Source organism: Diaphorina citri, unplaced genomic scaffold (assembly GCF_000475195.1).
Source record: "Diaphorina citri unplaced genomic scaffold, Diaci psyllid genome assembly version 1.1 scaffold1080, whole genome shotgun sequence".
In the NCBI taxonomy this organism is placed as follows: domain Eukaryota; kingdom Metazoa; phylum Arthropoda; class Insecta; order Hemiptera; family Psyllidae; genus Diaphorina; species Diaphorina citri.
Window position 1 is genome coordinate 87,877 of NW_007378509.1, and position 11,501 is coordinate 99,377.

Below are 11,501 nucleotides of genomic sequence, written 5' to 3' on the forward strand. Positions count from 1 at the left end.
GACCTGACAGGCAAACATTTTCAACTGTACTGTACCTGTCAGGTCTACCTGATATTGATAAGCATCGTTTCTCCCACGCCACCATGCCCATCATGAATCTGTTCAAGAACTGTGGCTACTATTGGGGCTTTACAGCGTATGTGGCCTACCATGTCAATCATCCTCTCTTCTCGCCGCCCAACTTTGTGCAGGTGTTCGTGGGCCTTGCCGCTTTTGCCGTAAGTAAACCAACCAATACAGCCCGTTCTCAATTTTTTTTAAGAGGTTTGACAGAGGGAACTGTAACTGTTAAGGTCTTATCATCCCGAAATCGAAGAGAGAAGAAAGACAGGATAGGAGAAACCCAGCCATTCCGAGAATGAACCGTGTCTGAGTATGTGTAAGGATAAAATCCGCCCCGGGCGGGAATCGAAACCACGACCTAGCGCTTAAAAGGCAGACGCTCTACCTTCCAAGCTAACTAGGCTAGCTGATTTGGTTGAGACGTATCAGTTAGGAATATGTTTTAAAGAGGTTTGACAGAGGGAACTGTAACTGCTAAGGTCTTATCATCCCGAAATCGAAGAGAGAAGGAAGACAGGATAGGAGAAACCCAGCCATTCCAAGAATGAACCGTGTCTGAGTACGTGTAAGGATAAAATCCGCCCCCGGCGGGAATCGAACCCACGACCTAGCGCTTAAAAGGCAGACGCTCTACCTTCCAAGCTAACTAGGCTAGCTGATTTGGTTGAGACGTATCAGTTAGGAATATGAGGTCTTCTTAAGGGGAGGGCGTTTAAAAAGCCGTGAACTCAACACCAATTTTATTATTATTTTTTCAAGAGGTTTGACAGAGGGAACTGTAACTGCTATGGTCTTATCTTCCCGAAATCAAAGAGAGGAGGAAGACAGGATAGGAGAAAGCCAGCCGTTCCGAGAACGAACATTATCCCATCAGGATAAAATCCGCCCCAGGCGGGAATCGAACCCGCGGCCTAGCGCTTACAAGGCAGACGCACTACCAACTACACCAATTTTAAACTTACAACTCTCTCCTCACAGTTCTGTCAGCTGGGTAACCTAAGCATTCATCTAGCTCTGAGAGACCTACGCCCCCCTGGTACCAACGTTAGACAGGTTCGAGGCCCGGGAGAGACGGAAAATTTGGCGATTTTTTTTCTTTCTTTTCCCCAGATGGTCAACACGGCAGAGTCAAGCAAATTCTGAAACGATAATATTAAATTGGGACTTTTTTTAAGAGGTTTGATAGAGGGGACTGTACCTGTTAAGGTCTTATCGTCCCGAAATCAAAGAGGGAAGGAAGACAGGATAGGAAGAAGCCAGCGGTTCTGAAAACGAACCTTATCCTGAAGGTGCCATGTACGAAGGGGGTTGTTTAAGTTCAGTGGTTCGTCAGGAACTGGTGGATACTTAGGCACAATCGACGTTGTAAAGTTTCTGACATCTTCAAATGTATGTGGCACTGTGACAGTTCGAATCTTCTCTCAAGGGATTTAACGTTACTGTAAAACTGCTAATGTTTTCAATGGCATTCAACAGCAAACTACCCGCCTCCTCACGCCAACCTCATCCAACTTGAATGGGGCCGGAAAAAGCCAGCAGAGTTATGGATTGCCCAGATGGTCACCCATCTGGATACTAACCACGCGCAAAGTTGCGTTGCTGAACCACATAGATCTATTGGGAATACATAGCTACATTTAGCTGAGCATTTTGAAAATAACTAACACCAGTATCTATTGTTTATAAATGTATATCTGTATTTAAATTGATTTGTAAATAAAATGTCTATTTAAGATTGGTACATTTAGTTATTTTACAAGAAAACTTTCTAAGCATACGATCTTACCAGTCTTAAATTAAAAAAAAAGTTCAACAACCAGACATCTAATAAAATAGAAACAAAAAAGTAATTAAAGTAGCTTTTTCTATGGAGTCTTTTATTTTCAGCAACGTAAGTCATACCTCCATGGAATGCTACCTTGCTTCAAGGTAAGCTAACCAGCGTGTTCCATTGTTGCCAGCAATTAAATTGCAAGAGGAATGTTTAGGAAAAAAGAGAAAAATAAATAAATAAATAAAACAGTTGTTTTTTGCTACGAAATAAAAACGGCGATGAAACACTCATCTTAAAAAGAGAAAATCAAGATATCTAAGATTCTAAAGGAAGAAAATACAAAATACTTTTAAAATATCGAATCTATACCAAGAAGTACCTTCTCTAGATTAAAATAAAAGGTGCACAGAAAACTACAGTGTCCATAGATTTATAGAAGTCAAAATATTTACATCAACTACCTACTTACATACCTACCGAATAAAGTCCTATTTTAAACTTGCTTCAAACTGTATTTAACTTATTTAAATAAGAATTTTAGAGATCTTACAGCTAAGTTAAGTGAATTAAATCAGCAAAATGTTATTGTTAGCTTGATTAATTTCAATTGCTTTTTGTTCGGAAATCGAGTCTTGGAAGTTCTCATTGCTAGTTTGCCAAATAAAGTCTACAGTCATCTCTCCTGTACCAAACTACAAAGATCCCGGGTTTGTCAAACAGAAGGTGTACAACTCCAAGACTGGTATGGATTCCCTGGTAGTCACACCTATTTCACAGGTAATTAGTTGACTTTAGTGTCATTGGACTTTTTATTTTAGTCTTCGTCGACAGGAAAATTTGTTTACCTATTTATTTCATAACTTTGTTTTACAAATGACAATCAGACACTGATCGTTCTATCTCCAGAATCCCAACACCTAGAAAGCTGAAATTTGGTAGGAATATTCCTAATGTGTTCTAGATGTGCAGTAAGAGAGGATTTTTGCCAAAATCTTAACTGATCTCGAGCTACTCGTATGATCAATTTTTCGTGGCGAAGCACGAAGGTTCCCTGCTAGTAAAGTAAGTCTATTTGTAGTTATAATTGCAAACTACAAATAAGGCTCTTAGATCAGCTGTTGGTTAACTTTAAAGTTCACTCCACAACAATGTTATTGGTTTACTCTGCAGGCAACATTGTTGATTAACACGTTTAACACTGATATGACCTTATTTCGTATGTTGATTAACCTTAATATTTATCCAACAGCTGAAAACCGGGCAATCAAATCGACAACAAATTACCATTCGAAAAAACACCCGTGTTTTCAACACATTCATTTCCTCAGACTCTTCAACACTCTTCGTCCCAGCGTTTAGATGACAAACGGAACAATGGCCTTTCGCTGCTTGGGGTAGTCGGGGAACTCCTTCTTGTAGTTCTTGTGTTTGCCGAGCGCCCATACGGTCATCTGGTACATTCCCGCGCTGGCGAATAACAGAGCCGGGAAACAGGACGTCAGGAGTGAAAAGGAAAGCCAAGAGCCAAACTCGTATGTGTAGTTGGGACAGGAGACATAGTCGAAGAGGGAAGTGAAAGGGTTGCTGGTGGCGACGGGGATACGTCTAACGTTGGTACCAGGGGGGCGTAGGTCTCTCAGAGCTAGATGAATGCTTAGGTTACCCAGCTGACAGAACTGTGAGGAGAGAGTTGTAAGTTTAAAATTGGTGTAGTTGGTAGTGCGTCTGCCTTGTAAGCGCTAGGCCGCGGGTTCGATTCCCGCCCGGGGCGGATTTTATCCTGATGGGATAATGTTCGTTCTCGGAACGGCTGGCTTTCTCCTATCCTGTCTTCCTTCTCTCCTCGATTTCGGGACGATAAGACCATAGCAGTTAAAGTTCCCTCTGTCAAACCTCTTAAAAAAAAAAAAAAAAAAAAAAAAAAAAAAAAAAAAAAAAAAAAACAAAAAAAAAGAGTTGGGTTAAGCTTCTATGAATCGAAGTATGCTTAACACTTAACACAATCAAAACTTATTTTTAATTTAATTTCAGATGGCAGAGTTTCCCCTGGAGCCCAACTTGTCGAAAATGTTGATCATGTCCGTACATCTCCAATGTTCTGATGAAGTACTTACCATAGTTTCCATGTTATCAGTACAGAATGTATTCTATAGGTAAGTTAAGTAAATTTAAGAACTAAGAAGTTTACAACTTAAAAACTTCTTTGTAATATAAGACGAGGAGGAGGATTCAGCTCTATGTTTAATGTGCTTGCGAATGAATTGTTATTAGTAAATAAAAAACATATACCTATATCTATAAGAACTTGCAAAGTAGAATAGAATATACCCTGTTTATACTGCCCAAATGAGACTGAAAAGTCCCTTTACTCCTGCATATGTCTGATATGTCAGCCTATTTTGCTAGGAAGGTAGTGCGCCTACCTTGTAAGCGCTAGGTCGTGGGTTCCATTTCCGCCCAGAGATGAGTTTCGTTCTCGGAATGGCTGGCTTTCTCCTATCCTTTCTTCCTTCTCTCTTCGATTTTGGGTCGATAAGACCTCCGTCATTGTTCCCTTTATCAAAGCTCTTCAAACTGACAAAATACCATCAATTTCCCCCATTCGTCATTTACAGACCGAAAGACAAGCAAGCGCTGGCGGACCAGAAGAAAGCCAAGTTCAATCAAATGGAAGGCGATCACATCACTCTACTAGCTGTGTATAACTCTTGGCGTAACAATAAGTTCAGTAATGCTTGGTGCTATGAGAACTTTGTACAGATTAGAACATTGAAACGGGCCCAGGATGTGAGGAAACAACTGCTGGGGATCATGGACAGGTGAGTTAAGCTACGGTGTGTGTGGTTGATATTTGGACAGGTGACTGGGAACAATAAGTTCAGTAACGCTTGGTGCTACGAGAACTTTGTACAGATTAGAACATTGAAACGGGCCCAGGATGTGAGGAAACAACTGCTAGGAATCATGGACAGGTGAGTTAAGCTACGGTGTGTGTGATTGATATTTGGACAGGTGACTGGTAACAATAAGTTCAGTAACGCTTGGTGCTACGAGAACTTTGTACAGATTAGAACATTGAAACGGGCCCAGGATGTGAGGAAACAACTGCTAGGAATCATGGACAGTGGACAGGTGAGTTAAGTTACTTTGTGCGTGATTGATATCTGGATGGGTGACTGTCGACACAGCAAACACTCATGAGTGCTGCACACGTGATAAATTGCCCTCTGCCGTGAAAGCTAGCCGTGATATTGTAGGAAAATATTGGAACGCGCGTAGGAAAACGACAACAAAAGATTTATGCCTGGCAATTACAAAATTAATACTCCTATATTTAAGTACCTACCTAAGATAATAATGAACTTTTTACATTTAAGTTTTATAACTTTTTACAGTTTTTATCTTTTTTTCTTTCTGCTCTGACTAATCACAACTATATCTCTACACTCCTCAGGCACAAGTTGGACGTGGTGTCAGCAGGCAAGAATACAGTGAGAGTACAGAAAGCGGTGTGTTCAGGATTCTTCAGGAATGCGGCCAAGAAGGATCCACAGGAAGGTTACAGGACGCTGGTAGATAGTCAAGTCGTCTATATTCATCCTAGTAGTGCACTCTTCAATAGACAACCAGAATGGTATGTAAAGCATTCACAATTTTGCCTAAATTCTTTGGGGAATGGGCTATTTATTTATTTTTCTCCTAACAATATGTATAGAGAACCTATACAAAGTATTGGCTGTAATGAGGAAATATTATAATCGGTCGAAATTTTCAAAACCGGAAAAATGGGTGGAAATATCTGTTTTAGGGTCCCCTGAGTCCAAAAGATGAGGAAATATTATAATCGGTCGAAATTTTCAAAACCGGAAAAATGGGTGGAAATATCTGTTTTAGGGTCCCCTGAGTCCAAAAGTGTTTTTTGTTTCATGCAACACTCAGTCATATCTCTCTTTTACGCCCCGCTTTTCGCTGGGATATCAACTTTGCTTAACTTTAGTAAATCGTCCGGAATGGTGCATTCATAAAATTTCATTCCTCGGGTACAATCAAACCCGCGCCCTCCTGTTTACCAAGCGAGCAACTTGACCGCTACGCCACAAAGGTTGGTCAATCCTTAGCTCTATTTGTTAACCATCTACCGATTGTCTCTTCCCACAGGGTTATCTATCACGAGTTAGTGCAGACAACCAAAGAGTACATGCGAGAAGTGACTAGCATAGACCCGAAGTGGTTGGTAGAGTTTGCCCCTGCGTTCTTCAAATTCTCAGACCCCACCAAGCTGAGCAAATTCAAGAAGAACCAGAGACTCGAACCCCTGTACATTTTTTCATCAAAAGTAATAACTTGCAATGTTTCAGCTAAAGAGGCTCATTAAATTCACAATCAGAAACTGATCACCTTGGAAGCGCTAGGTTGTGGATTCGTTTCCCGCTCAAGGCAGATATTTTCCTAAAGACCTAATGGCCAAGTCCCTAAAATTTGAAGACAAAGGACTAACCGAATCTCATTCCCCCCAGGTCTTCTCAAGCAAGCGGTCAAGAAGCGGCCCGAAATCAAACTCATCGTCACCTCAGCCACGCTAGACGCAGTCAAGTTCTCCTCGTATTTCTTCGAAGCCCCAATCTTCACCATACCAGGCCGTACGTTCCCCGTGGAGGTTCTGTATACCAAGGAGCCCGAGACTGATTATCTGGACGCCTCACTTATCACGGTCATGCAGATACATTTACGCGAACCCCCGGGTGATGTGCTGCTCTTCTTGACTGGTAAGTTGGTGGGAAAACCCCTAAGCAACCTCCGTGGCTGAGTGGGTATCACACTAGGCTAGCACGCCGGAGGTCCCGGGTTTGATTCCCGGCGGGGTCGAAGTTTTTTCGGCTCTGTGCTTGGAATTCTTTTCGGCTCTGTGAGTAGCTTGAAATATGGAAATTGATTGCAAGCGCTGCTTTAACACAAATCATTTGAGACTTGATTTGAACTTCAGGTAAGGATTAAGTCCGCCCCGGACGGGAATTGAACCCGCAATAGTCCACGTATGACGCTATTTTTGGATACAAGCATTGGCTTGAATAAAAGTCGTTGACGACTTTTAATTCAACACGCTATGATTTTTACTTTCCTTATCCTATATTTCTAGGAAAGTAATACAATTGACTGTTTTTTTTTTTCTTCTTCTTAACGAGGAGGTTTGATATAGAACTGTAACTGCTAAGGTTTTATAGTCCGGAAAGCGAAAAGAGCAAGAAGGTAGACCTGACAGTTACGGCTGAAAAGGTCCGTCTGTCAGGTCTACCTGATGAGCACACACACTATCAGGTAGACCTGAGAGGCGGACCTGATCAGGTGTACTTATCCTATATTTCTAGGAAAGTAATAGAATTGACTGGTTTTTTTTCTTCTTCTTAAGGAGGAGGTTTGATATAGAACTGTAACTGCTACGGTTTTATAGTCCGGAAATCGAAAAGAGCAGGAAGGTAGACCTGACAGGTACGGCTGAAAAGGTCCGTCTGTCAGGTCTACCTGATGAGCACACACACACTATCAGGTAGACCTGAGAGGCGGACCTGATCAGGTGTACCTGTCAGGTCTATGTGATAGTGAGTGGGTCGCCTAAGGAATAATGAGATATCGGAAAAATCATAAAAGTGCTGCAGTGAGTACCAAAGTTGTGATATAATAATACAAAGAAACGGGCTTTATTTATTTAGAGCTATCCTATTAACGCTTATCCTTGGTTTTCAGTTTGGCGGCGTTATGCTACATAGTTCACTACACGAAGCGAGTGCTGGAGACTCTGTTGGCCCGGGAGAGACGGAAAATTTGGCGATTTTTTCTTTCTTTCCCCCAGATGGTCAACACAGCAGAGTCAAGCAAATTCTGAAACGAGAATATTAAATTGGGACCTTTTCTTTAAATAGGTTTGATAGAGGGAACTGTACCTGTTAAGGTCCTATCGTACCGAAATCAGCCCGGGAGAGACGGAAAATTTGGCGATTTCTTCTTTCTTTTCCCCAGATGGTCAACACGGCAGAGTCAAGCAAATTATGAAACGAGAATATTAAATTGGGACCTTTTCTTTAAATAGGTTTGATAGAGGGAACTGTACCTGTTAAGGTCCTATCGTACCGAAATCGAAGAGAGAAAAGGGAGACAGGATAGGAGAAAGCTAGCCGTTCCGAGAATGAACCTTATCCGTTCAGGATGGTCACCCTTAGAGGTACCATGTACGAAGGGGGTTGTTTAACTTCAGTGGTTTGTCAGGAACTGATAGATACTTAGACACATTCGACATTGTAAAGCTTCTGACTACTTCAAATGGATGTGGACAGTTCGAATCTTCTCTCACTGTGATAGTTCGAATCTTCTCTCACTGTGATAGTTCGAATCTTCTCTCAAAGGATTTAACGTCACTGTAAAACTGCTAATGTTTTCAATGACATTCAGCAACAAACCACCCGCCTCCTCACGCCAACCTCATCCAACTTGAATGGGGCCGGAAAAAGCCAGCAGAGTTATGGATTGCCCAGATGGTCACCCATCTGGTTACTAACCACGCGCAAAGTTGCGTTGCTGAACCACATAGATCTATTGGGAATACATTTACTAACCACGCGCAACGTTGCGTTGCTGAACCACATAGATCTATTGGGAATACATAGCTACATTTAGCTGAGCAAATTGAAAATAACTAACACCAGTATCTATTGTTTATAAATGTATATCTGTATTTAAATTGATTTGTAAATAAAATGTCTATGTAAGATTGAATAAATAAATCCCGTTTCTTTGTATTATTATATCACAACTTTGGTACTCACTGCAGCACTTGTACTCACTGCAGCACTTGTATGATTTTTCCAATATCTCATTATTCTTTAGGCGAGCCACTCATCACATAGACCTAACAGGTACACCTGATCAGGTCCGCCTATCAGGTCTACCTGATAGTGTGTGTGCTCATCAGGTAGACCTGACAGAGGGACCTTTTCAGCCGTACCTGTCAGGTCTACCTTCCTGCTCTTTTCGATTTCCGGACTATAAAACCTTAGCAGTTACAGTTCTATATCAAACCTCCTCCTCAAGAAGAAGAAAAAAAACAGTCAATTCTATTACTTTCCTAGAAATATAGGATATGGAAAGTAAAAATCATAGCGTGTGTAACAGACTTTAACCAAGCTACTTACTGGGCAACATAGGAGTACGGCTTACTGGCGGCCTCAGAGCCATAGAAAATCCAGGGCCGATAATAGAAGATCAGATACACAAACAGGGGCCCGGCATATTCAGCCATGAACACTGTAGACCAGCCAATCTGTGGCCCGAGATCTTTGATGAAAACCATGTCCCCATTCTTCAGTCCTGAAAAAGACAACGTAATTTGCATATTTGTTAGTATTTTACATTTACATAGATAGGTATTTGAAAAAATTGCAGAATTGTCAATTTTCGCATTTGTAAACAACATAGGTAATTTCTTATTACTTATTGCTGAAGGGGGGGGGAACCTATGCCTAGGTACCTACCAAATAAAAGGTAGAAGGATATACATTGCTTTATTGAAATTACTGACAAATGAGGACTTTTCAGTTCTACCCTACGTACAAATTAATAAATTAAGGAGCGCAGCAGCACTCCGCCCTGCCAAGTCAAAATTTGACCGCGCTAATAAGAAATATTGCGTTTATATTATACTTCAAAGTCAGGGGTAATAGCACGTTGAATAGACCAGTTCCCAATGAATCACTTAAGTTAAGCAATGTTTCACGTGGTTGGTATCCGGATGGGTGACTATCTGGGCAATCTCGTACTGCTGGCTTTTCCCGGTCCCACTCAAGCTGGGTGACGTTAATATAAGGTACCCTGCCCAGCCTGAGTGGTGCCAGGAAAAGGCGAGGTAGGTATAGGGGTTTAACTTTTCTTTTAACAACTTAGGTCTTCACGTGACGGGGGTTTTACCCACCATTCGGCGACAAGCTACCAACATCCTCAATCTAACCTCACCCAGCCTGAGTGGAGCCGGGAATCCAGCAGCACGCGGATTACCCAGATGGTCACCATCCAGGCACTAACCACACACAACGTTGCTTAACTTCAGCGATCCGTGGGGAACTGGTGCATTCAACGCGCTATCGCCGCTGGCCGGGAAAAAGCGAACTATGTAGTTTAATAATTTCATTATACATTAGTTAAGGTACCTAATGATTTGACGTCGTCGGAGTCTTTGAGAATTTTGCCTTTGATTTCCAACCGGACGGCCTGTCTGTCTGGGTAAAGCTGAGATTTGGCTTCTGAAACGCGCCCAGGATGTGAGGAAACAACTGCTGGGGATCATGGACAGGTGAGTTAAGTTACGTTGTACGTGATTGATATCTGAACGGGTGACCCGTGTACAGACGGGGTCGGCGTTTTTCGTCCGCCTCTCAATCAGCCCTGACTAGGTTGATTGCTTTGGGCTGACATTTGGTTTTAGCTACAAATTTTACGAGTGGATGACCTTCGCACTCAACCTTGGCTATTTCTTTAGCAAGGGAAATTCAGGCTGGTATACTTCCTGTTCAAAGTCCCCCAGCCAGACTAAGCTAGTCTACACCCTGTTTAACGTCCTCCAGCCAGACAATTACAAAATTAATACTCCTATATTTATCTACATATCTAAGATAATGAACTTTTTACATATAAGTTTATAACATTATACTTTTAATCTTTTTTCTTTTCTAACTAACCACAAACATTTCTCCACTTCTCAGGCACAAGTTGGACGTGGTGTCAGCAGGCAAGAACACAGTGAGAGTACAGAAAGCGGTGTGTTCAGGATTCTTCAGGAATGCGGCCAAGAAGGATCCACAGGAAGGTTACAGGACGCTGGTAGATAGTCAAGTCGTCTATATTCATCCTAGTAGTGCACTCTTCAATAGACAACCAGAATGGTATGTAATTCATTCACAATTTTGCCTAAATTCCTTGGGGAAAAGGCTATTTATTTTTCTCCTAACAATATGTATAGAGATAGAGAACCTATACAAAGTAATGGCTGTAATGAGGAAATGTTATAATCGGTCGAAATTTCCAAAACCGGAAATGGGTGGAAATATCTGTTTTAGGGTCCCCTGAGTCCCAAAAGTGTTTTTTGTTTCATGCAACACTCAGTCATATCTCGCTTTTACGCCCCGCTTTTCGCTGGGATATCAACTTTGCTTAACTTTAGTAAATCATCCGGAATGGTGCATTCATAAAATTCCATTCCTTGGGTACAATCAAACCCGCGCCCTCCTGTTTACCAAGCGAGCAACTTGACCGCTACCCCACAAAGGTCGGTCATTCCTTAGCTCTATTTGTTAACCATCTACCAATTGTCTCTTCCCACAGGGTTATCTATCACGAGCTAGTGCAAACAACCAAGGAGTACATGCGAGAAGTGACCAGCATTGATCCCAAGTGGCTGGTAGAGTTTGCCCCTGCGTTCTTCAAATTCTCAGACCCCACCAAGCTGAGCAAATTCAAGAAGAACCAGAGACTCGAACCCCTGTACAACAAATACGAAGAACCCAACGCTTGGAGAATATCAAGAGTGCGGAGGAGACGGAACTAAGGACCACAGGTTCGAGGCCCGGGAGAGACGGAAAATTTGGCGATTTTTTCTTTCTTTCCCCCAGATGGTCAACAC

General features: G+C 41.9%; 1 protein-coding gene, 1 long non-coding RNA gene and 1 pseudogene across 2 annotated transcripts; 2 read left to right on the top strand and 1 right to left on the bottom strand.

The window, feature by feature from the left end:
• The first annotated feature begins 68 nt into the window (after window positions 1-68).
• Window positions 69-11,495, top strand: LOC103514094 (ATP-dependent RNA helicase DHX8-like). Its single transcript, XM_008478961.2, has 10 exons — window positions 69-218; window positions 1,042-1,116; window positions 1,951-1,954; window positions 2,490-2,614; window positions 3,166-3,291; window positions 3,869-3,990; window positions 4,453-4,656; window positions 5,292-5,471; window positions 5,996-6,158; window positions 11,367-11,495. The coding sequence occupies exons 1-10, from the start codon at window positions 84-86 to the stop codon at window positions 11,424-11,426; spliced, it is 1,194 nt and encodes a 397-aa protein (XP_008477183.2). The 5' UTR covers window positions 69-83; the 3' UTR covers window positions 11,427-11,495.
• Window positions 7,643-8,307, top strand: LOC113469448. The gene is made up of 2 exons (XR_003392862.1): window positions 7,643-7,784; window positions 7,952-8,307. It is a non-coding gene; the product is annotated as an uncharacterized LOC113469448 (long non-coding RNA).
• Window positions 9,860-9,977, bottom strand: LOC113469450 (annotated as a pseudogene).
• Window positions 11,496-11,501: the final 6 nt, after the last annotated feature.